This window comes from Echiichthys vipera (genome assembly GCF_963691815.1).
Source record: "Echiichthys vipera genome assembly, chromosome: 2".
Taxonomy (NCBI): Eukaryota; Metazoa; Chordata; class Actinopteri; order Perciformes; family Trachinidae; genus Echiichthys; species Echiichthys vipera.
The window spans coordinates 8,555,953-8,582,688 of NC_139827.1; the positions used below are offsets into that span (position 1 = coordinate 8,555,953).

At 41.4% G+C, this 26,736-nt stretch overlaps 1 protein-coding gene across 3 annotated transcripts; it reads right to left on the bottom strand.

Annotated features, from left to right (window-relative positions):
• Window positions 1–587: 587 nt before the first annotated feature.
• Window positions 588–26,736, bottom strand: trim2a (tripartite motif containing 2a). 3 transcript variants are annotated; one of them, XM_083927348.1, is made up of 12 exons: window positions 26,596–26,736; window positions 13,371–13,549; window positions 10,231–10,468; window positions 9,017–9,168; window positions 8,650–8,830; window positions 6,031–6,754; window positions 5,261–5,364; window positions 4,792–4,959; window positions 3,461–3,629; window positions 3,000–3,070; window positions 2,653–2,793; window positions 588–1,365 (listed from the first exon to the last, which is right to left on the bottom strand). In XM_083927348.1, the coding sequence occupies exons 2-12, from the start codon at window positions 13,502–13,504 to the stop codon at window positions 1,213–1,215; spliced, it is 2,235 nt and encodes a 744-aa protein (XP_083783474.1). In that variant the 5' UTR covers window positions 13,505–13,549; window positions 26,596–26,736; the 3' UTR covers window positions 588–1,212. The 3 variants fall into 3 exon arrangements, with proteins under 3 accessions (XP_083783474.1, XP_083783472.1, XP_083783473.1); XM_083927346.1 differs by having other exon boundaries at window positions 3,449–3,629; XM_083927347.1 differs by lacking the exon at window positions 26,596–26,736 and adding an exon at window positions 16,687–16,770 and having other exon boundaries at window positions 3,449–3,629.

Below are 26,736 nucleotides of genomic sequence, written 5' to 3' on the forward strand. Positions count from 1 at the left end.
AATGGGAGCACAGTGCTTTTTTTCTTTACATCTCACATGTCAACTGTTGAAGAGCGTATTGCATTTATTTTTTACAAATTGCTTTCATACTAAAATACAACTTGTTAGTACAGATTTTGAGAGACATAAGTGCACATGGAAAGGAGTGAAGGTGATCTCAGCTCTGCGTCTGATTGGATCAATTAAACCTGCATTGCAGCATGATGAACAAACTATTTCACTGATGTGTCTGAGTTCACTTTATTTTCACCATTGTTGCCATTTACTCAAATTCTGCAACAGATTATAAAGTGTTTTGCACAGAATCACACTTGTTTTGCACACACAAACACTTGTTTTGCACACACAAACACTGTGTCTGTGTGTAATTAGGCAGAAGTTATCAGTGTACTTTAATAACCGTGTGTGTGTGTTAATTAAAAATGACGACACATTGATTAGTCGCTTCACATAGAGATCGAAGTATTGCAGTTGAAACAGTGCTTTAATTCAAAGTTTGTTTTGGTGATTCTGTTCAGTGTCATCTTGAAACATTTATATATTGTGCACCGTAGCGTTTCTGGTGTTTATTAGTAAAAACATGCACAGAGATGCTTCATCATGCTCTAAAATACCCTGCTACCTGCAGTGGGTGGAATATTTTTCTTTTATAGTGAACAGGCAAAATGTGAGGACTCTTAAGAGCATTTAACAGGAAGCTGCAGTTAACTATAAATAAATATCCCATTCATTTTCTATTAAGTTTCTCATTTCAATCTCACTTAACACAGTGCCCAACCAGTGTTGTGTTTTAGGAACAAGTGCAATAGCATTATTTTTCCAGTTTTCCTTCCACATCAGAGCAAATCCAAAAGTCTAACATATGCACAATACTAAAGTTTTATTTTTAAGGTCGGTGTAGTTGAGATGGAATGTGAACAAGGTTATGAGTGACCCCGCGAAACACCAGTCAGCAGCGTCCGTCTGTGAATGTCATAGATCATCTCACTTCACTCAAACCACAAATGATTCTCTGTTCCTTCAGCGTTAGAGGTCAAACAGGATGTCACAGTCACACAGATGGCACAACGACAGCGTGATGATTCACAGGGGTGAAAGTGGGTGAGTGCAAATCTGCCCGTCGCTCCATACTAATGAGTGTGTGTGTGTGTGTGTGTGTGTGTGTGTGTTTATATACACTGTACAGTTTTGTGCGCTGAGAGTAAATGGGGGCTACTGCAGATAGCGGTAGACTTTGAAGCAGTGGTTGCCAGAATCTGCAACCACAACATGTCCGTCAGAGGTGAGAGCGAGTCCCTGCGGGCCGTACAGCGGGTCTGCTGATGTGTTGATGTAGGACAGGAATGAACCGCTGCCATCAAACACCTGAGAGAGAGAGAGATATAAAGGCAGTGTTTTCTTTGTGTTTGCATTTGGAATAATACCAGGGAATCATTTGTAGGTTATATTAAGAACTTGGGTTGTACAACAAAGTCGTTAAAAGTCCATTTAATATATTGGATTTCTCACGTACACCAAATAAGTGCAGGGAGCAGCACTACACACTTGCTGTTAAAGTGAATATAATTAGTTAAGGGGGATCTTTCTATTGGAAAACAGAGTATTACTAAAACATCAGGCTGTGTGGATGCACAGTTGTGTACTGTGCAGTGTATTTTGGTTAGAGTTGTTCCCTGAAATGCTGGATCAGGTCTCAGCAACGATCCGAAATCATGTAATTTAGCCAAATCTACATTAAAGTAGTTTCACTCAGATAAAATGGCTGTTTTCCCAAAATTAAATTCTATATCAGAAGCTTATTTAAGATACGTTACTATAAATCTAAAATACTAAACATTACTGTTTGAATGTGAATATGATCCTGAACATAACGTCGCTCTTTCAGATGTCAATGTTTTTCGTTTTGGGGAGCTGATAGTTTCATTCTCAGCTACAGGAAAATGTGGACATTATTTTCCAGGACATTGTACATTTCCAATCCAATCCATTTAATTTCTAACGCACACTTTTAAATAAACACAAAAGGTTTCCAAAGTGCTGCATAAAACACAATAAAAAGACAAAATACTGAAGATTAAATACACAATAAAACGTATAAATCAACAACCTACGCGGTGTGAAAAGCCAAAGAAAAGAGGTGGGTTTTAAAGTGGGACAGTGAGGAGGTCGGTCTAACGTGCAGCGGCAGTTCATTCCATAATTTTGGAGCTGCAACAGAAAACGCTCTGTGCCCTCCGAGCTTCAGCCGAGTTATGGGAACCCTCAAGAGCAGCTGATCTGCTGACCTGAAGGATCTGTGTTTTAATGCGTTTTCCATGACTGATTTTCTAGGTTTTCCAGGACGCTCATTACACCTGAAAGTAGAGGATCTTTATAAATGAAGTGTAGACTCCAACGTCTAATCAACCGTTTCTGTTCAGGCTAAAATCACATTCTGATTTGTCCAAAGCGACGTAGCGGGGCTATAATATGGCATGGCACTTGATTAAATCATCTCAAATCAAATTCAATTTATATGACATTTATTACATTTATTTAGCCGACACTCTTCACAGTGTAGAAAATAGCCATGAAGGCATATACTGAAATCAGGAGGTAAAAGTCTACTTCCATTTTCTTAAGACTTGTTTAGGTGAGACTTATCGTACTGACCTGTATCCTGCTGTTGCCCCAATCTGCTACGATGATGTTGCCATTGACGTCCACTGCCACTCCCGTGGGGGCGTTGAACTGGCCGTTGCCCTCGCCATTAGAACCAAACTTCAGCAGGAATTCTCCCTCTGTGTTGAACACCTATATTTGGGTTTTCAAGAGAGTAATAGCATGGAGACAATTATTGAAAATGTCTTTTTTACATAGTAAACAAAATACACAAAGTAATGCGACAACTTCAGAATAGTTTTGTTAATTCAAATTGTGATTATCAGACGCTTAGAGGGGCTTTACTCTGGACTTTGTGTGCCTGTAATACACTTTCACCCCTCTGGTTTCGCTCTTACCTTGACCGAGTGGTTGTGGAAATCTGTCACAATGATTTCATTGTTGTTGTTGACGGCAGCAAAGTGAGGCCCTTAAAAAACAGACAACAGAGTCTCAGACATGTGCCCTTTGTCAGAATTCAACAGCGTAATTTGGTTCAGAAAACAACCTCATGACAGATCTTTCCTAGAGAACGTGCAAATGAAGTTAGTAGTCAAATTGATTTAATGACAAAACAATACTGTTCAAACCTATTCATACCACGATCGGTGGTACTACATGCTGATTTGAGTTAATAATATATGCGGTGCGGTGAAAAATTCTTTGGCTCATCTGTTTGTTTTTAAAAACCTCAGAAGTCAAAGGAGGATGAGATGTTTATGGTTCCTGGTTTGGCATTCGTCTTCATTCCACATGCAGATGTGAGCCGGTTGGAGAAAGACTGTAAGGGGGCCATTGCACATATTACCATTGAGTGTACCTGCAAACTGCCTGTCGCCATTGCCACGGTTACCGAACTTGGTGACCAGCCTGCCGTTGAGCTGAAAAATGAAGACGCAGCAGGCCTTGTTGTCAACCACGATGATGTGGCCGTTCCTGTCCACCGACACGCCTTTAGGGCCCATCAGCTTCCCCGAGCCGATCTTGTTCTGGAGAAGTCGCAGATTTTACATTTCTGTCTTTTAATCACAAAAGTTCATGACAGGGAGTAAATGTATGTGACCCCAGTTAGATTTAGATATAGTTTAGTGTGTATCTTAGTCTTGCGTTATGCTCACAGTCAATTTACAAAACTGGACAGTTGTTGAGAGAAGAGCTGCATTCAGCGTATTGACCTGAGGCTGACCTGAATGAACTTGGCAGTATGTTATGTTTTGCTATTACAACCCTGCTTTGGGAAACTAAGTTCGCACTCACACTGTCCTTCCGCACCAGGCCAAAACCGTTTTTTCAGCTAAAGCCTAGTGCGTTTGAGCAGTGTGAGTGCACCCACTACGTGCATAACTGCGGACAGCGGGCCGCAGTTATGCACGGCCCATCTGAGAGAAGTGGGCTTTTGTAGAGCGCGTTTGCACATGTACGAGCACGAGCGTGCGCACATGTACGAGCACGAGCGTGCGCACATGTACGAGCACGAGGCCTACGGCGGTTCTGACGTCTTTCATGTGCGCCTGTTCGGACATAGAAAAAAGAAGGACGGACCATGCGCGGACATTTAACAACAACAACAATGGCGGCGAAAGGTTCACGTTGGTGTGATGTGGAGTTGGAGTGTTTACTGCAGATTTGGTCGATTAAATTATTCAAAAACAATTGACAAGACGCACAAAAACTCCGAGGCCCATGGAAAGGTTTGTAAACAAAGCGACGCATCGCGATGACATTAATCAATGCGTGTGACGTGTGACGTGTTACGGCGTGATGACGTATGGACAGCAAAAAGCATTTGCGCGAGGCCCAGGCAGTGTGAGTACAAACGGGCCTGGGGGGACAAGTACCCTAAAGCCCGGGGAGCGGTGCGGAAGGACAGTGTGAGTGCGCTGACAACTTCTATCAAACTATCCAAATCACAGGGCTAGAACTTTATATTTTGACTGTAAAATCTGCCCTTAAATTAATTCAGCTTATTAAAAATGGACTCAAGTGGGAATTTTAAATCTGCATGTGTCCCTTCAGAAATGACTCACAGATGTAAATCAGGGTGTGGCATGCACCTGTTTTTTTCCATCTGAATCAGTGAAAGACTTTTCCAAGAGTCACTCATTCTAAAAAGGTACAGGGCGTGTTGAATGGACAATGTAAACGACTTACCTTAAATTTGCCTTCGCTTGAGAAGATGCTGACCCATTTGTTGTCATAGTCGGCAATGATGATGTCACCGTTTGGGTGGATGGTCACGCCCGTCGGCCTCTGCAGTTGACCCGGAGTCCTGCCGCGGACACCAAAACGACTTTTGAACTGCCCGTCATTGGAGAAAATCTGCATCATACAAAACAAGTTCACATCACATAAAAACATAGATTTTAAATGTATTCATTTATGTACATTAACGTTACCTAACAAGGCTCTTTGAAGGCACACTGTGTATAGATAGATAGATAGATACTGTAGATAGAGAGGGTATATGTATATAGTATAAGTGCATAGGCAGCACTGTTTAAGGTAACTGATCGATGATAAGTTATATAGCGCTCCACCAGTGAACTCTCCCCACCCTCCTGAACGTGCGGCTCCATCTGTAGGCTGAGAGCAGCATCTTCAGCACAGGAAGTTATTTTACCTGCACACACTGGTTGTTGCTGTCTGCTATCAGCACCTTCCCCAGAGCAGAAGCAGCCACTCCCTGCAGATTAGTGAACTCCCCTTTGTTTCTTCCTTTTGTCCCTTAAAAAAAGACAAACATGAAATATATTTACTGACATGAGCCGGTGCATAAACGTAGATTTTGTTTGTTTATATTGGCTTTCAGGTGAGACTGTACAGTGTGTACAAAGATGTGACTTGTCGGTTTTGAAGTTCAAGTCAAGCTTGTGTTTAAAACCCTACAGCATGTAAAGATGAGAAAATGTTCCATCTTTGCTCGACCATCTGCCACCTGAATCTGGCAGTCTGTGAATGTCAATCTTGCAATGTAAAAGCTATGAAAAACATTCATTTATGACGAAAATATTGTGTAAAACCGCAACAAATTTATTCCACTGAATAATCTTTCGACAATGATTTAAATAATGAGAAGAAGAAGAGGAAAGAAATTTAATACATTCAAATTGCAATGATTAAAGACAGAAAGGCAGCTATTTGAGAGAGAGTTTAACATTTTTTTAATTAATGACTTAAGTGATTAATTAATCATCAAAATAGTTATTAATATTTTGACATACTTTTGTCACTAGTACAGGAAAAACAAGATTGGCAAGTTTGGTAGAAGGTGTTTTAAGTCATGTGTGTTTTCTTAAGATTTTAAACATAGGCCTACTTTTGAACACACACAGATAATATTTGAGTGCATAATTGACATTAACCACATCTGACAAACGGCAGCTTTCTTACCGATCCTGAAGATGAGGTCGTCCTCGATGGGGTTTTCTTTCCTCCTCCCTGTGCTGTACATACTGGCCGGCCTCTTGATGGCCTTCTGCTTGATGTGACTGCTGCCCGGAGACTTCAGCCTCTTCTTGATGCCGTCTGAAGTCGGAGACACATCTATGGATTTGGTGGCTTTTATCTTAAAGGGGCTTCCTTTGATATGCTGGTCATATAAACGCAGTGATAAATTAAAAGTCCCCTCTTTAGGAGCTGTGAACAGGTATTCATAAGTGCCGTTCTTGTTGTCCAGTATCTCCCCGTCACCTTTGCTGCCATCAGTTGAGGACATTTCAGCAGTGATGACTGCGTTGCCCATCTTACACAGCTCTCCATCTTTGTCTTTAGTGGTTATGGTGATGGAAGTGGGGACACCCACCACGCAGTGCCGTAACCCTTCACCTGTCGCCACAGTCTCAGAGGCCACGGCGTTAGTCGTTACAACAGTGCCCAGGTTGTGGATGGACTTCTTTAGTCCCTCCGTCTCCACGATGAAGTCCAGCTGGTTGTTCTCCCCGGGCTGCAGAGGAAGCTCCTGGCTGGCCAGCTCAATGAGACGCTCGCTCATCTGCTTCTTCACCAGCAGCACCTCAGCCTCGGTGCCGTGGCTCAGGGCCTGCTCTGTGAAGTTACAGCTGCTGTTGATGCCCTCCTGGCCCTGCAGCAGGGTGTCCAGCTGGGCTTGGAGCACCTAATACACACATGCACACACCAGGGGGCAGCAGAGTAACCTTGTGGTTAGACAGACTGTCCTTCCACATGGAAAAAAAATAAATGCAGTAAAATCACATCTAAAAACAGACAGAGGGGGGAAACAGAATTCCCTTGAGAGCACGAACTGTATAAAAAAAAAAAGTATAATATCTGACATGCAATCATCAAAGTGGTGGGAATTTAGCTGATTTCTTACACGTTGGCATGAACATATCTTCTTGTGATTCTGCATATGAGAACTAACAACTTTGAGACATAAAAAAACATAAAATGTGAGATAAAGATCCTTCATCCTGTATTAGTCTGAAATTACTATTACAGTTACTGGTATAGTTTACTTAAAAATCATCGTACAAAGTAGCTTATTCACTACATCCTGCAGTAATTCCTACATTAAATAATTGTGAGTCATGCATTACTTAAAGATGTGTTTTGTAACACGAGAAAAATCGTAACTGATTCCTCCTTTTTAGGGGACATCACCTCGCCTCCCTTAAAGCACCGCGACACTCACCCGTATCTGATCATCACGCTCCTCTTCTCCAACAACAGAGGCCATTAAGCCATTAATCCCAGGAGTCACCCTCTACTATCTTTTTCTCTTTACACTAATTCACACTCTGAGGCTCTGACCACTAACATACTGTTGGTACATACTGTAAGAAAAGAGATCAAGCTTCAGAGGGAGAGGATAAAGTGTAGCGGTCTGAAGAGCAGAGCTGTACGGTGTTCCTCGCCGCACATGACACACCCAAAGTGTACATACAGTACACTGGCTCCATCTAGCTACCAGAGACAACACAGCTGAAAGTCGCTTATCTGACTTTCCCCCTTGGGCTCCAGTGTTTTGACTGCACACCACTCAGTGAATTGTAAATCATTAGCAGCCCATGTGATGAAGCTCCCCGAGGGAGGGTGGTGTGACAGCAGGCCAAACATACCAGCTGAGCTCCTAACACAGATCAGCAAAAACAGCCCGATGAGTAGCCTGCGATGAGTTAAATGCTTTAAAACATAGATTAGAATTAGGTCAATGTTCATTTTCTTTGTTTATTTCTGTATCGTTTCCTTTTGTTATATATTCCAAAAACTCTTTGTATCCAGTTGAAAGGTTAGTTTGGATCTTTTGATGTGTGTTTTTTTGGAGTTTCTAATCCATACTCTGTGTATTACCTACAGTAAATGCTGGTTGACACGCCCCCAATCTGGAGAAGCAGGCAGGAGGACTGACATGGAAGCTAAGTGATTTACTGCTGTGGACGGAGGCAGCTACTCAACATACTTTAGACACCTAAAAACATGTATATCTGCTAAAGTGTATGCTATACCTTTGACAAAAACTGTAAGTTTACGTTGCAGAACACTAGTTGCTTGTTTACCGCTTCCTCGATCGTTTAGTTCAGAGGCAGCAGTAGACCAGCAAATCATGTCTTCCGTCAGGGAAAATTACTGTTTTTGTTAATGTAGGCTGGTGGCTTTGAAGAGAGACATATACCAGCTACAGTCGCTGACATAATGGGCTGTTTGATGGCAAGGTAAAGCAGTGAAAATATTCTGAATATTGAGTACACTTGACTGATTTTTGTTTGGGTGTGTCTAATACATTGGTTACCTTCCATGTCTGTCTGTCCTGACTGCATCTCCAAACTGGGGACGTGCTGACCACCATTTACTGTAGTTGATACATCGACTATAGTAGTAACTTATACAACCCCATTTTGAAAAATCCAAACTATCCCTTTAATAGTCCTACAGCCTCTTTAAGAGGTAGATAATAACTTCTGACCAAGTGCTTTACGCTGATTAAAAGAAACTCTTATCACTATTGCAGCCAGAAAGGACCAAAGTCTAAACATAAATGAGGGACTTTACCTTCTGCTTAAGGCCATAGTTGACCTCCAGCTCCATCAGCAAAACGCTCTTGCGGACATTCAGAGTCTTCTGCAACTCGTCAAAGGTAGTATGGATGTCGTCCTCGATGGAGCTCTTTTGATTGGTCAGCTGCTGCAGGATCTCTGACAGCATCTGCAGGGCTGAGTCGATCTCAGGCAACCTGGGGGCAACAGAGGGACCCGATGAATGAGGACACATTTTCACATAATGAGGCAACAGTCACATGACATATGCACATAAAAGAGGGTAGTGTGTCTTTCATTCGTGCCATCGTGGCTGTTACTTGGGAGTAATATGCATAAAGTCTGGAGTGCAGTATGAAGTCGACACAATGCTGCTGTTTTACCTCTTCTTGACAGCGTCTAGCTGGACCTGCAATGAGGCCTTGTGTTGTTCCACTACGTCTTTAAGAGGCACTGTTGGGTGTTCTCCATGTTCCCCACTCGTACACTCCTGACACATGGCCGTCTCACAAGGTGGACAGTAAAACTCCATGACCTAACAGGAAAGAGTACAGATTAGACTTTAATACGGGGTTGAGGTTTATTACAGATTTGCAGCATGGCTGATGGCAACGTTGGTTTCAGGCTGAAATATCTTCACAGCTACTGGATGGATTACCGTGAAATTCTGTACAAACGTTTATGATCCTCAGAGGATAAAGCCTATGGACTATGATGATCCCCTGAAGTTTCCTCTGGCACCACCAGCAGGTTGATATTTTTGGTTCAGTGACTGAAATGTATCGGCCCCAACGGGACAGATTCTCCATGACATTTGGTACACAGTTATCTCACCTCATCTTTAACCGCTTATCCAGGGTCGGGTCACGAGGCAGCAGCTTTAGCAGGGGACCCCAAACTTCCCTTTCTCAGGGCCACATTAACCAGCTCTAATTGGGGGATCCCGAGGCATTCCCAGGCCAGTGTGGAGATATAATCTCTCCACCTAGTCCTGTTCCCCATAACTCAAGTTATTTGTGTACTTTATGAGCAAATAAAGAACAAAACAGGACATTCCCATGAGACTCAATTTTGTCTTTAGTGCTAACTTGTAAACATTAGCATGCTAACACTTTAAACTATAATGGGGATGAACATGGTGAGCATTATACCTGCTGAACATCTGTGTGTGAGCATTGTCATTGTGAGCATGTTAGAATATATTCTTATAGAAATATGAAGCTATTGTTAAGGCTGAGCAAAGCTATGGTCCTGAAATAAACTTTTATGTAAAAGGAATCCAGCTAATTCTGTCACATATCAATGAATGCATGAAGTAACTGTGCATTAACATTCCCAAACTGATGATCTATTAAGTGTGAACTAACCACACAAAGTCATTGTGACTGGATCCTTTGTTTTCATCATGATCATGAAGTCTTGCATTTGTTAAGCATGACTTCAGTATATGATCTGTACCCTTATTATAAAGTGTTACCAGTCAACCACAGCTGGACGTTCAGATGTGGCGGCTTATAGGTCTGAACTTGAGGTCCAACTAACTTTTCTGTGTACATTCGTGAGAGAGAGAAAGAAGGTGAAATGAATAGACCCTTACGTTGCCTCCATGGTTGGGGCAGGAGAGCAGTTGGCCTGTAGCCACAGTGGTGATGTTGTTGAGAGTGGCGGCCTCCTGGCTGCAGCTGTCCGGCGCCCGCTGCAGCACGTCCATCAGGTTGGTGATGAAGAAGTTATTCTGCAATGCCGCCACACCCTTCTCCGGCAGGATCGAGGTCTGGCGGCACACGGGGCACGACAGTGTGAGGCTGTGGGCCGGGATGTAATTCTGCAGGCACCTGGAGGAAGAGGAGACCGGAGGGGACAGTTATTATTCACCAAGAACCTTTTTTTTTTCCTGTTTATTGATCGTTTGTTGAACAGATTGCAACATAAATGAAAAAGCATTCAATAAAAACATTCAATACTGTAATCTTCAATATCGTAACTCTTTATTATCAGTTATTTGAACCTGTAAAGTGGATGAACACAGATTAAAATGTTGCCTATGATGCCACCCAGCGGTTGTGTTACTTACCAGATTATCATCTACACTTGTACAGGTTGGTACAGTCAAATACATTAACTCTGCCTTAAACCCAGGTTATAATGTTCAGTGTGTGACTTGTTGACACAGTTTCAGAGCAGGTGTTTTGTTTCTAGACTTCATGCGATTTAAGGGGTATCAAATATTACCAATATGAACAAGTAGACCAAACAAACTTTTGTTTGTGGTTGTAAAGTAGGCAATAATTCAATATAATAATTGGTCATCTTTCAGTGGAATCGTATTGTGATTAAATCATATATTTTTTTATTTTATTTTTTATTTTTTTTATTTTATTATTTCAGGACAATGCACATTAATGAACATATACAAAGTACATGTAAATGTGCCAGATTGTAGCCCAGGGGCTAATTTCCATCTGTAGTCCAATGTAGGCAGGTTAAAGCTCTAAAGCCTAAAGGCAGGTATATCGAGACACAATTGCCGTCTAGACTGATACCAACAAACACATACTGATTAAGTTTTTTCAGGAAAATCTGAAATATTTTGAGTACTAGAGTTCCTAATAAATTGAGAAAATACCCAGTATTTTTCATGTCACATATTCAGTTCATACAGGAGTTTCTAAAAATAGGCTTTACTATTTCACATAGACAAGTTAAATTACTTATATCGGGACAAAAGATTTTGGCCATGTCTGTCTCTGTTTGTCTCCATGTGCCCTGTGATAGACTGGCGTTCTGTCCAGGGTGGACCCCGCCTCACGCCCGATGTCAGCTGGGATCGGCTCCAGCCCCCCGCGACCCCGAGAGGGACAAGCGGTTGAAGATGAATGAATGATGAATGTCCAACCACATTGTAAAGTTTAATGAGGCTGTTATTATACTAGAGGTCACTATGGGGAATTTTATTTTTTATATTTAATTTTAAGAGGCTCTTTCCAGTCAGACCCATTTTATGTAACTTCAAACCTGTTTAGAGCGCCCCGTTATAAGAAAAGGTGAAAAAACACATCTACTCCATGAGTAAAACTGCAGTGGTTTTTGCCCCAAACTATATGGGATTAGCATGAAGTGGCTATATCTGTAAAGGGGAGACTCGTGGGTATCCATGGAACCCATTCAGATATCTTGGAGGTCAAAGGTCAAGAGACACCTTTGAAAACCTCTATAGCAGTTTTTTCTTAGACAAATTTTTGCCCAATTTTGGAGCATTAAGCTAGCACGACATGGTTGGTACCAATGGATTCATTAGGTCATCTAATTTCATATAATATCTGCACAAATGTTTAATTTAACCCTCTCAGGGTTAATATTTTGTGGCCCATTTTACATAAACAGAGGTGGAAAACCATTAGGAACACCTCTCATTATAATGCAACAATCCCAACACCACCATTATAAGCTCCATAGATCTATTACAGTGCTGCTGTACTAAACTGAATGAACTAAATAAACTCAATGTAAAGCCACATTACATTGGCGACCAGTGTGGTCACAAATGCACAGACCACACCTAGCATCACTTTGGATGTGGTCAGAAATGCATTATAGAAGAAGCAACTTCAGGTCAGTGCAATAATGCCTTTCTACCATTGAGGATTTCACACTATAATACACTTGACACATTTATTTCGGTGCTCTGGGATCACTTCTACAACTAGGAAATGCATTTCCTGCGTAAAATGCGTGGAAATGCTTGATGCTTAAGCTACACTGCAATGCTAGCTTGAATGTGTGAGAAGAAGCTGAAAGTCAAAAGAAAAAGTTAAATATTTGAAATTAATATTTAAAAAAGCTGAATATGTGCAAAAGTAGGAAAAAAGCCTTTTAAAGAGGGGCATGTTTAAGAGGATTTTAAAATGATATCCATAGACTTTCATTATAAAATAAATATGAAAATGCTGAATACATGAAAAAGTATGGCAGAAACAAAGTTGGACATCAGCAAAAAAGAGTTGAACATTTTGATATTTGAATGTTGTTTTTTTTAGCAGAAAGTATGCAGCAGTTAGAGGCGGCCAATAAACATACAGAATAATAATAATAATAATAATAATAATAATAATAAGTTATTTAGTTTTGGGCTGTTTCTCTCTGGTAGATCCGAGAAATCGAAGCCCAGGACAGAAAAAGACGCAACTGATATCTGATCAAATCCAAATAATTCAAATGTGAGGTATTCTTTTCTAGTTTCCTCTTGCCACTTTAGAAAAGTTCACTTACACCACAGACATGCATGTGTGAAAAAGATATACCAGAAGACAAATTGCTACATTGCTCAATTAGACAGCTTGGTACCAGAGTAATAAGGAACAGACAGTCCAGTCAGTTTTTCTTTTGTGTCAGAAACAAAGGCTGGTTGTCAGAGAGCATGGCACCAACACACCCAAGTTAACTACAGAGAGGCTTCTGATATGAAACAATACTCAAACACACAAAAGCACGACACTACTGAGAAAGTATTATTACTGCATCTGCCACATACTGTCACGTAGCATTAATTTCTCACAGAATACATGCAAACTGAATTTGAGACCTGACCAGCTGCGTATCGCCACTTTATCTACTCTTCATTTGCACATTTTAACCTCAAAACTCACACACACACGCACACACAGGTCTCTGTCTAATATATGCAATTGATAGGAACAAAACATGGAATCCGTAAATAGAAACAACATGGTAACTCACCGCTCACAGAAGGTGTGTAGGCAGGGCAGTACTTTGGGGTTTTCGTAGCGGTCCAGACATATGCTGCAGATCAAGAACTGCTTGTCAATCTGGCGGACTACGGGGCTGGGAAGAGTGGAGCCTTCACTTGCCATCCTAAAACTGTGTCATAGGAGTCCCTCTTCCTCTTACCCAGCACCCTGCAGAGAGAAACAGAGAGAGGATGAGAAGGGAGAGGGCAAAACAAAAAGACATCACGTATGATCAAACGCACAGTGATGACCCATCAGTGGGTTGTAAAGATCAAAGTTTAAAGCAAAATGCCTCCTTCCTTCTGTCCCCTCACTGACAGAGGAAATGCCAAATGCACAAACAGACACACAGATCAGTGCCAGTGGCTACAGCCTTAAAGTCGAACTCATGAACACAGAAATATAAAAACTAAGTGACTGTAAACATCTCAATCTGCAGGTCCCCAGGACAAATCCAAGGTGGTTTTCCTTTTGCTCAGTGGAATAAACCCGTTGATATACTAATCCTGCGATGGGACGCAACGCCAAATCAGGTGATGGGCATGAAGTTGGTGTTGGTGGGCAAAGTTTTGTTTTGTGCATCTGGTGAGACATCTTGCTGAGGTTGTGAAAAGGGTGAGAGGTCAAACTGAGGTCATGGCTTCAATACCAAATGTTTGCAAAAGCACCAACTAACTGAGGATCAAAACAGTTGCAGTATTGGGGATGCAAGTAATAAACCTCCAGCTCTAATTTAATATATGTACACATACTGTACACTATATATATATGTGTACACTACCCTGTATATTGAGATTGAAAGTCCATTCTTGCTCTTTGGAAACATCCGAAGGTCTTTTTAGTGGCTGTTCCTGTAACTTTTGATCAAACAACATAATCTCTTCTCAGCAGATAACGTTTGTCTAATCTTATTGAAATGTAGAAGGTCAGATTTCTACTATTCAAATATGGAGCACTTTTGAGAGTGAATGCAGTACAACAGTTGTTGCCAACCTTTTTGGCTCATGACCCCTAGGTTGCCATCCCCATCGACGGTAACCTACTTGAGCTCAGCCTCGCTGCCAACAAAGAAAAATGACCTGCAGTCCAAAAATCATTTTCCCTGTCGACCACCATTATACTCAATAGACCAGAGGCGGTTAAGAGAAGTCTCTAAAACTGTTGACAGGACACCTCAAACTGCAAAAAAGGGTCACTTATGGAGGACCATTGAGGTTTATAAAAGCCATCTTTGACTCTGGTATCTAGTTGCTATAATATATCCGTTCATGCCACGGGTTGCTTACATCTAACCTGACTCTCGCCAGATGAATTTTGTTTCGCCTTCACTCATACGTTGAGTGGAGCTAGGCGGAGTCAAGGCGGATCGAAATTTATCTGGCGATAAATCAGGGTAGCTTACATCCAGGAGTTGTGAGCAATTCAGCCTCACCCACGTCTGGATTACAAAACCAGGCAAAGCAGGCAACTGCCCCCGGGCGCCATTCCCCCAGGAGCAGCAAAAGCCTCAGAGTCATGTGTCAGTTTATGTCTGGTAACTCATTTATTTGCACATTTGTCCCCGGAGGACCCGTAACAAGTTAGTCCAGGTTTGTTCAACAATCCAAATATTTCATTTAAATAGTTTTTTTTTATTAGGAATTCATTATAATATAATGCACAAGATCGGTATTAGCACCTGTACTCACTTTATTAAGAGGATCAGGCCTGATGTGACTGAATTATAAGAAACAGTGTTTAATGGGGATCAGATTTTCAGCTGTTACACAGATTATAATCAGTAGCTGGCTGATAGGATTAGGAGGTGTATATCTATACACATACAGATTTTAGATTAAGGAGAAACAAGAGCACTGGTATTGGATCAGTACTCAATATGGGCAGATACTGAGTTGAGTAGTTGGTATTGGGTGAGAAACAAGTCTGATAATTGCATTCTTAGTCGTTAGAGGCCTAAAGAGGTAAAACTATCCTATATGAAAAGAGGAAAGTCTGGAAAAAACAAACTGAATTCATCTTCCGACCCCTTGTGGGCCCTCGACCCTGGCGTTGGGAACCAGCGCAGTAGCAGAAAGTCTGTGCGGCGCTTGAGTCAGAGCTGTGGTCGGGCGTTTGTCATAAAAGCCTCTTTGAGTGATAAATATTTGATCATAAAGTGAAAGCAAGGCACTTTATTTTTGTAGGTTCGGTCTCTCACTGATGAGTGCTGAACACAAACACTTTAATACCACTATGGACAATATTTACGCTGATTTTTACAGTCTTCTAAAACATCCGTTCACTGCTTCCTTTATTTTAACGTACGACTTTTCTGTAACGTTTTCTGGCAGCCAGCTCTGACACAGAAAGTGTGTCAGTGCTTTTATTGTCTCTGCACATTGAAGACAGAAGCACAGAAACAGGCCACCTCTGCTGCTGAGAGGAAGCCCTCAGGGAATGTACTTCTTTCTACGGTTCATGCTCTCCTTCTCCTCTTCTCTTTTCTGTTTCCTCTTAATCCCTTTCTCTCTCATACACGCCTCCTCCTCTCTTTCCCATCTCTGAAAGCAGATAGAACTACAATGTGGTGATTTGGTCAGCCTGAAAATGGAGCGGTGGATAAAATGACAGTGGGTTGTTACCAAGGTGTCCAATATGTTACATGGCCGTAATGTCCACGTATTGTGTTGACAATAGTTGTTTGTTGAGCAGCTCAGTTCAGCTTCATATAGCTGGTCAGTAAGTTACTGTAGAGTCATGTTACACAAAACCTCAATAAGTTATATATGTGTATACAATCTATCTTAACATTTGACCAGAACAACATTCAGAAAATTTGTACGCATGTATAAAAAGGAAAGGAAGGACAATATATACGCCAGCGCAGACACGCACACACCCAAAGGTCAGGTTTTAGGCTGTAATTTACCAGCTCCGCGGGCCAGATGAAGCAGATTAACAGAGCATCAAATATGGCACAGATTAAAAAAGTATAAATTCCTAAATCCTGCAGAAAGCCACAACAGAAGCAGCCCCGTGTTGATGGTGCACAAGGTCGCAGCAGCCTCACGACTCTCCACTCTTACATAATCAGATCCGCACCAGCTAAGCGGAATAATTCTCCTTGCTGGATCGAGCTGTCATCTAATACGCAGCAGGAGGGTACACATGAAAAAGGCAAATATTATTGGAGGGATGCAAAATGAGTGGATTTGTACATTTTTTGCATGTCGTGACCTGAAGAGAAAATTGTGATAATCATGCAAAATACAAAACCAGTTATTCCAAATGGTTTGCCTCATAATATTGTTAATGGGAAGACTTACAGTGCTGCATCTAGGCTGATCAACAGGCGTCATCCACTCCAGTACGCAGACGGAAACACTGGCTCCATGTGAGTGGGCACTAAAATCCCTCTGAACCTGCCTTCATGTCAGCTGACATGTAATGACGCTTCCCTCCAGGTAGCAGAAAAGAAGCCAAAACAGGAGACGACAGGATGTGTGTGAGCGACACAGCTCCTCCGCGTGTTTATGGGCGTGCACACAGAAACACGCATGTGAGCGAAGTTGAGGAGGGGCGATTTAGCCAGATTGCATTTCAGTTTTTACATCATCATCTTCCACCCTCCCTCACCCACTTCCTCTCCTCCCATCACTTGCATTTTTGGCTCAGTCTCTCTCATCCATTCATCTCCCTCCTACCATTCTCTCCCTCTCTCTCTCAAGTAAATGCTGGCTCACTGCAGTGCAGCGAGTGTGTGCAGCATCAGGAGTATGTGAGTGAGAACTGGCTGACGGATGGCGATCTAACAAATGGAAGAAGGAAAAAGAAAAAAAAGGACAGCAGTTATGGGTCTCCTCCACGACCAATAGAGTTAAAGCCAGTTTGTGTGTGTGTGTGTGTGTGTGTGTGTGCGTGCGTGTGTGTGTGTGTGTGCGCACATGCTGCTGACTCACTGTTCATGCAGAGGCGGAGCAAAAAAAAAGAAAAAAGGAGGAGGCGAAAAGTCAGAGGCAATACATTAAAGATGAAAGAATCATAAGGTATATAGGAATGGAAGTATGACAGAAAGAGGAGAGTAGTGATTCTAATCTGCCAAAATCAGAGACACTCTTATATGTGCATGTACGCATTCCTTTATACTTACATTCACACACTCACATACACACACATACACACATACACACATACACACATACAATCAATCCTCCATGCCACCGATGTATGACACAGCACAAGCAGGCCAATCAATCAATCAATCAATCAATCAATCAATACCTTATTGTTAGGGACAGTGCACATTAATGAACAACGATAACAACATATCACTGTAAAAGTGCCGGATTATAGCAAAGATGCTAATTTGCATCCGTAGTCCCTGCTAAAAAAATACAAAATAAATAAATAAAATACAAACAGAAGAGACAAAACACACCTCACACCTCACATTACATACTCAGGAGGACACCAGACCCACACAGGATAAAACAATGAAATAAAAATGTGCAATATGATACAGACGAGTCAGTGGTCGCACTTTTGATTTGTTTTAAGCCACTTTTTGAGTCGACCTTTAAAAGAGGAATATGTGGGGCATTCCCTTATTGTGGAGAGAAGACTAATCCAGACCCCCCCCCCCCCACAACAGATAACACTTTCTTCCCAAATGCAGTGCGCCTGTGGGGGATCTCACAGTCTCCTCTAACACAAGCCCTGGTGCTCATACCTTACAGAGTCCTTTTCTTTATGAATTCAGTCATTGATGTTAATTTGGACCAACAGCAGCTCCCGGTGTTTACGGCCTGGATATCAGGGAATTCCAACTGAGAGGAGCACACAGCTAATGCACCATAGGTGCGTCCTTTTGACGACTCTCATTAACACGAGGCTAAATTAGGCTGTTAAAACGATACATGGTTACAAAGATTAGAAGTTAGACTTTAGTTTTACACCATTACATTAGACCATCATTTATATTTGTAGGTTAAACAGAAAGTTTGATAGAATTCAGCCAAAAACTGTCCGACTGGTGACACAGATCCGTTAGAATTGAGATACGTTGTTTCTAGCGGCAGCTTTGGCGGTAAGATGTAATTACAGGCACCTTTGGGACTTCATCTCCCAGAGTACCTTTAAAACCAAACAGATCAACTCTAAGACGTCAGCAGATTGGTAGCTCTCATGTGCCCGATGCGGCATGATGCGGCGTGATGCGGTGTGATGCTTTCACCAGTTCCACACTGATCCACAGGAAGGAAGACCAACCCCTGCTGACAGATGTGAAAAGTGTCACTACCTGTGCGGTGCATTTGATTTTAGCTCAGGTCACCGCTGACACTCAGATCATATTTCTGCTTTCATTCATGCGTCATATGATCAGTCACCATTGTTTTATCTCAGTCTTTAATAGATAGAAATTTAACAAACAATTAACTAAATACAAATTTTTACGGATTACAACTTAAAAAAAGCTGTTGCACAATTCAACTTACATGAAAATCAGTCTCTTCTGCTGTTTTTTCCCAAACTGGCCTGGTATTGTTCTCATTCACAGCCGTCTCCACTGGTTGGAGGAGTTGGCTAACATGGAGCATGGCTTTGATTAAATATTTTGACCATATTTCTAGAAATGCATCTAGTTCCTGAGGCTGGGATTGGTTGCTGGATTTCAATGATCTAATGCAGAGAAAATGCATCTACCAGCGAAAAACACACAACACATAACACAGGGAAAGTTCTCAAATTCTTCTGTAGTGTTCCTGACTTTCCATTTTTAAAAATGACCTCAGCTGATCTTGACAGAGAGCGGTTCACACACTTCATTATGCCTGGCAGCTTCGAGGCTGTTCCAGTGATCTCATCTCGGCCTCTGCCAAACTCGGTGAGTCAGTCAGAGGAGCGGGACACAGAACAACAGAAACTAGTGCAACTCTGGGGGAAAGATGAAAACACAATGGCCAAATAGTCTTTTGTGCGTGTGTATCCGGATCCCCAAAGAAATTGAGGTCAAAAGCAAGTATCCGGATCATTACATTATTAAAGCTTTAGGCTCTGTATAAACAAAAACATTGCTACATAGACCTACAGTGGTCAACAACTCGACTGGATCATTTTACTGGTCACAGAAGCTGCTTTCAATTTGGATAATGCAAATGTCGTTCATCCGCGCAGCCTCCAGCTTCTATGACAAACAAAACACTTCTGCATCACTTTGTTTCTGATTTGTTAAAGGCTCCGTCTGCAATCTGAATGGAGACAAAACTACCAGAGATCAAAACACAGGACTGGAACCTGCTACCACCTCCAAACTGACTAACAGGCTTTTTACATCAGCAGCTAAATCACATGTTTTATCACAGCAGCAGTGTTTGTAAACACAGCAGGAAAAGAGGATTTCATTTCAGTTATGATTATGATTCAGTTTACTGCCGAGTTCTTGTCTATCAGTCGAACGCTTCACTTATGCATCGTTTAGCCTAAATGATAAAATTTACTATAGCCTAATGTTTGCAAAAGAACTGTCAGGATGACTAAAGCCATTCAAAGCATGGCTTAAAATTAAGGTTTGGGGCTACAAGTCTGTTCCTTTCATAGCCACAGCAACAGGATATCACATCACTGGAAGGCCGTATGAAAGCAGCATAAAGTAGAGACACTAACAGCTCAGGGCAAGAGTAGAAATCATCACCCCAGGTGCAGGAGGACTTCAAAGAATACCACAAAAGCAATTACACGATTTCCAACTGATTCAGTCGCTCTAATAGATACAAATAAATGACATCTGCAGCTCTCAACACAGAACACACAACTTTGACCAACTTTAACTGTTGTATGTAGAGGATTTAGGGAAGTAGTTCCCAAACTTCTCTTAATAATGTGCTGTACCCTCTTAATATAAAATAATAAATATTTTATTCAGCAGGGTGAGAAGTTCAACCATCCGTGAGGAACTCGGAGTAGAGCCGCTGCTCTTTTGCATTGAAAGGAGCCAGTTGAGGTGGTTCGGGCATCTAGTAAGGATGCCCCCTGGTCGCCTCCCTAGGGAGGTGTTACAGGCACGTCCAGCTGGGAGGAGGCCTTGGGGAAGACCCAGGACTAGGTGGAGAGATTATATCTCCACACTGGCCTGGGAACGCCTCGGGATCCCCCAGTTAGAGCTGGTTAATGTGGCCCAGGAAAGGGAAGTTTGGGGTCCCCTGCTAAAGCTGCTGCCCCCACGACCCGACCCCGGATAAGCGGATGAAGATGAGATGAGAGATTTTATTCAGCCCCCTGACCACAGGAAACAACATTTTTGGTAGCATAAAAAAATACTAAACAACTAAAAAAACAGTTACAATGCTACATTTCATAGTTTAGAATCATCACTAAATTTATGGTGAACCATTTTTTTGTCCTCATGCATTAACACAAAGACAGCATTGTAGTTTCATTGGACTACATCTCGTTGGTCAGGAACTTTTGTCTTGTGCTTCACATCTTTGTCATTCTGTGTTTTCAGCTCTATCGCTGCACGTGTCAACCACAAATCATTTCATTCAGACTCCTCGTTCCAAGTGAACAAACTGTGGACACGATTACATTTGTTGTGACTTTTGACAGTTTACGGGAGTTAATACCTGCACTGAAAATAGGAATACTGAATATTGTTTCTGTCGGGCTGAAACCTTGAATGATACAAAACCGCCTTTTTTTCAGGAACGTGATGTTTTGCTGACAGTTTGAGTTTCCAACGGTGTTACAAGACTTAGTCGCAAGCTTTTTTTAAAGACTTTTCATTAGTTAAAACTTTATAAAACCCACACACAGACGTAAAGAGTCGCCAATAGCACTGATCTATTAAGAAGAAATATGATGATACGAGGATTCAGCGACGATTTGAAACGCAGTTAATCTGACTGACATTTACATTTTTTATTGTACTTAACATATAATAATTTACAGAATCACACATGACTGATATTTTCTAAATGAACATTTTAAAAAGATCTTGTGTACACCCTGCAGTAGTCCCCAGTACCCCTGGAGGGTATGCACACCGTGTTTTGAGAAACACTGATCTAGGACAGGCTGTAATTTTCATTTCAACTCACCAGTATGAAGGGGAAATCGTTTTAAAACAGCTCTTTCAGGTATATTAATGGATTTGGAGGGTTGCATGTTACTCTGGGTCTCCCTCTGGTGTCCATCCCACAGCTCTTTCCAGAGCGCTGACGTCAGCTGTTTTCCCCAGCTCACTGTTTCTACACACATAATGCCATGTCACCCTGCACAATAATGACCCTGTCAGTCGGAACGACCACCATTGGTTACACATCTTCATTTAGATAATGAGGTGTTTCTGTTAGACAGCAAGTTAGTGAACCGTTTATAATCGTTTATGATGCAAGACTCATTTGTTTGTCTGGTCAGAAGTCCAAGAGTCCAGTCACATGCACGTTTACTGCTGTGACACCATGTTGATGTCAACTGAGAGTCACATGACACTTGACTGCTGCTATTTTAATGCACCGCCGCTGTATTGATAGTTTTAATTGCATATTGTGAATAATATCTTGTTATCCTTTGCACAAGTGTATGTAATGGAGATAAAACTATTAAAGAGAGAAAGCCAGTTAGGGTGTACTCATACACTAGGGTCTAAAAATGTTCAACATGTAAACTGCAATCTAAGTGAATCCTAGGAAACATGCTTATTCAAGCCAGATTAGAAAACCCAAACAATCCTCATGTCTGTACATTAAAAACAAAGCTAGAGCCGGTAGGCGTTTCTGTCTGAAGTTGAAATGTTCACTTACTATCACATCTGAAGTTCACTAGTTAACACATCTCATTTATTTCAGTCATAGAAAAACAGTAATGCAAGACTACAATGCACAGCTGTACACAGCTAAATGTTTAGTTTAGCATTTCAGCATGCTAAAACGCGCTACGATACAGGAACTGAGGATGAGTATTTGGTCATAAAGTACTAGACAATTTTTACCTGAGGGGAACCTGCATGTTTGTACAAATGTTAAAGCAATCCAACCGACAGTGTAGACATTTCACTCAAAACCACAAATATGAACCTCAGGATGATGCTGGAGGAAAAGTGATTGAATGAATGTCTGTACAGAATTTCATCTCAATACAGAGGTTATTGAATTATTTCAGTGTAGTGGACTGACTCACCATCCCTCGGGCCAAGCAGCTGTCATGAATAAAAACAACAATTTATTGTTTCAGGGAGCCGTCTCTTCCTGCTTCCAGTCGTTATGCTAAGCTAAGCTAAGCTAATTGAATACTCAAAGTGTAATTCCAGTAAATTTGCATTCCATTATCTTTTTCTGCATGAATTTACATCAAATAAGCCATCGAGACAGTTTTTTTCGTTGATCACCTATTAACAGAGACGTCCTGGACAGTCACAGCCAGACATGGCTGTTAGCAACTAGTGTACAGCGTAGCTATGTTACCCGCTTTGTATCTGAGCGGGGAACATCAGACCCTTTTCTTAAAAAAGGATGCAATGTTCTCCGCTTTTGACAAAAAAGGGTCCTGGAGTTTATTAAAAAAGACAGTTTTACAAGGCTACATGCTTGGGCCGACTCTCAATGCCTCTTAGCCGACTGCTAAGACTTATAGCATTGTAACACAGTCTTTTTTTAATAAACTCCAGGTTTGCTAACTACGTTGTTCGAGCTTCGTTTTATGGGTAGGGACTTTTATTATGCCACTGCAGAGGTTTGGTGCCATTTTGAGCAATATTAGTGGTTAAAAAAAAGCCATTTGAATGGTTCAGCTCCGAGACACTCAGAGTTAGCCATGTCTGGCTGTTTGCGAGTCTCCGGGGTTTCTCTGTTAAAGGGCGATCGACAAAAAAAACTGTCTTGATGGCTTATTTGACGTATATACATGCTGAAAAAGACCATGGAATGAAAGTACGCCGGAATTACACTTTAACACTCAAGCATGAGAGTGCTTAGACGCTTTTTATTAAATGTCTGATTTTACGATATATACTGTATCTGCGGACACAAAATAAGACTAAAGTGGATTTTTTTTTTTTTTGTCCGACAATGGCTCTCAAGTTTGTACCTGACCTCACTATAATCAGGAGAGGTCAACATGGACTGGATGATACACTGTCTCTAAACACAGACTATGTTATCATCATAACTGATGCTTATGTGTGAGCTGTTTGTTTGTTTGTTTGCAGCATTTATTGCATTTTAAATCCTCTCACCACCTAAAGCCAGATGGTCTGTCTATAAGGCTTATGTCCATTGTGACCCTGGTAATCGCACAGTTACATCAATGCTGCAGCAAAAATAATTAAAACCACACCTTTGCAGAGAGTGTATAGAGAGTGCATATTTCAGTTTCAGTGCAATCGGGGGCTTCACATGCCTTCGACACTGGAGACGGTGACATAACCACCTCCCCTGAATTATAAGAACAGTCTCATGCTAATCTAAAGCAACCACTGGGGACAGGATGATGAGAGATTACAGTGGCACAGCACGCCTTCAGCCCGAACAACCTCTCGTTCGACTCCACATCCACCCAACTCCACCCTTTGGAAAGTGAACGACCAGCAGCATCTTTTGCAGATGAAAGCGATTTCCTGAACATCGTTTTAGGGGGTTGGTTCCATCAGCTTTAACATATTTGTTAAACACATTTGCGATCAATAAATAATGTACGATCTGTACAATAATATGATCTGAATATTGTGCGCTGTTGTTTTTGACGAGCTGACCTCCATTCTTTGTGGTTTCTTGGGTCGAACTGTCATTATTCAGAGAAAAAGTCAGAGTGAATAAGGATGTCACTGCGTCACTGGACTGTTTATCTGCCAACCGTGCATTCTGGTTTCACAAGATAAGACAATGCTCCATCTGGGTGTCTAAGTGTGTTAGCTATGTTAACGACAGAACTCTAATTAAGGCCTACAGATGTGCTAACGTAGGGCCACTGGAAACTGTCCATGTTGCACATCTGTCAACCAGAGTAAAGCTAAAACATTGTGAATCAACATCCAGACAAAATGCACCATGAATATTTGTTTTATTTAGTTGATCCTTAATTTTCCTGCAATGCACTTGACATAGCCATGCCACCAGTAAAGGGGAACCATATGTGTATAATTCATTTAGAGTTTGTACTCATTTTACCGTTATTTTAAATTGTTATACATTCATAATTTGCCAACCAACACCCAGAGGCGTTTACAGGGGAATTCTGATTGACCACCTGTATTAACTGTCTTAGCCGTATCAAGAAACTTGATGATCTAAGGCAGGGGTGTCAAACTGATCCAGTAAAGGGCCGTGTGGCTGCAGGTTTTCATTCCAACCAATCAAAAACACACCTGGTCCAACAAATCAACTGTGTGAAGACAGTTCAGGTGATTGAGTAAGTCGAGTCAGGTGTGTTCTTGCTTGACCCTTGATCTAAGGAATCAATTGGTACCAATAGTTTCATGCTAGCTTATCGGGAAGGGGCTAAATGACGGTACAAAGTAAGGCTAAATGTTGGCGAGGGAAAAGCTGTCCCTTGACCTCTGACCTCAAGATATTTGAATTAAAATTGGTTCTACGGATACCTACAAGTCTCATCTTTACAGAAAATACCCACTTTATAATAATCACATGCAGTTTGGGGCAAAACTGCCAGTTTGTCTGCAGTACGAATGTGTTATTGTGGCCTATTCTAATATGGTGTGTTTGAATATTTCTGCATGCTGGGGTCCTTAAACAGTCTTGGAATTGCATGAATTGGGTCTGACTGGAAAGCTGAGACCCTTGTGGATTCAATGAGCCCAATTGTATTAATGCGTGTTGATTTCCGTCCTCATAGGAGCCATTTCATTGTAGTGAGACAATTTTTTGAAACATGAGCTTCCTGTATAAAACGAGCTGTTGTGACCTTGAGGATAATCCCAGCCTTGTGAAACTTTACAACCACAAACTAGAGACCTGAAGCGTTCAGTAAACATCTGTAGTGTTTACAGCTGAGATACACTACAGCCTCTGAGAGACAAAGAGTCAGACAAATAAGTCAATGCCCCACTTGGGACACCCCAGTCAAAAAAGGTATGGATACGCCACCGCTAAGGCCTCTTAAATTCACCAACTCCAGCCATCAATCAGCATTTTTTTCAAATGTACTTGTGTTCAGTAAAGAAGAAAGGTCCGGGACACTCTTCTGGTGAGTTACAACCCACACTTAGCAGCACAAACATCCTTCTTCAGGAGTTAGGGTGAGCTGAACTTTTGTGTCCCTGTCGAAAAGCCCCTCATTATCTGTTTGAACTTCCGAGCACCTTTATATTTTGGTCCTTACTTTTCTGTTTAGCTATAGGACCTACATAACACTTGCACATTGCCTGTACAGTATATTATTTTCCAACTTCTACAGCAGTTATTCAAGTGTAAAAGCTGCAGATATGATTTTTACTTCTACCTACATCGTGAACACAGCTATGATGCAGGTACTTGGTCACAGTAAAAGAGTTCCCAGTTTTACAATATGGTAAATCTGTCACTTTTTATTGACCTAACAGTTTAATGATGCAGCTAGATGTTATACTTTATCACATCAGCTGAGACACAGACCTTTTTTTTTATTATTGTCTATTAAGACTTACCAACATCTGTTTATTGTAAAGTATGTAATGAATCAAATTAGTGCATTATGACCCCATCAAGGGTGTAACATGTTGTACACATTGTAATACCCTTGCAGACAAACTTTGGGTTTTAAAATAAGCTTGACTTGATTGTTTTGTAAGTGCACCTTCTTGGTTTCGAGACAGGCCAGCTGAGGTCACTGAGCATGACAAAACAGGAACAGGAAATTAGATTAAAAGTCAATATTTTCTTGCCAGCATACAGTATACACCTGCACAGAAAAGCCACTTAAATCTGCACTACACTCCACTACTACTACTACACTACACTATGTGAAGACCTGAGACCATGTGAACTAACCTGTATTTCTTGTATTAGCTCGCAAGACTTGCAGGGAAATACCCTGAAATTACAGAAGCATCTTTAAAAAATAAGCTTTTCCTGCTACAGCAGCCAAACAGACTTACACACAAACAATTCATCAACACTGCACTCTTTATAAGGGCTTTCCCAAAACATTTCCTTTAATCATTTCCGTGTTTTATTTCCTGTAATTTTTCCATCTATTACTCATTCTTTCCAAACCTCCTCTCCATCTTTAATCATCCCACTTACTTTGACTCCATGGCTGCTCTCCTCTCCTGCTCTCTTCTCTGGGATGAAAACAAACGCTGCTCTCTCTGTCACCTAATCCTCCTCATCTCTGATATGCTGTGCAGAGTGTGTGCAGTGGGCAGAGAGGGGAGCCCATGTGAG

What these genes read in the sequence shown, in the direction of transcription:
- trim2a (XM_083927346.1), bottom strand. Translation starts at nt 13,504, where the DNA reads ATGGCAAGTGAAGGCTCCACTCTTCCCAGCCCCGTAGTCCGCCAGATT. An exon ending in GTTTGCAGGTACACTCAATG is followed by an intron (nt 3,071 to 3,448) that starts GTAATATGTGCA and finishes CTGTTTTTTAAG; the next exon opens with GGCCTCACTTTGCTGCCGTC. An exon ending in GGGGCAACAGCAGGATACAG is followed by an intron (nt 1,366 to 2,652) that starts GTCAGTACGATA and finishes TCTCTCTCTCAG; the next exon opens with GTGTTTGATGGCAGCGGTTC.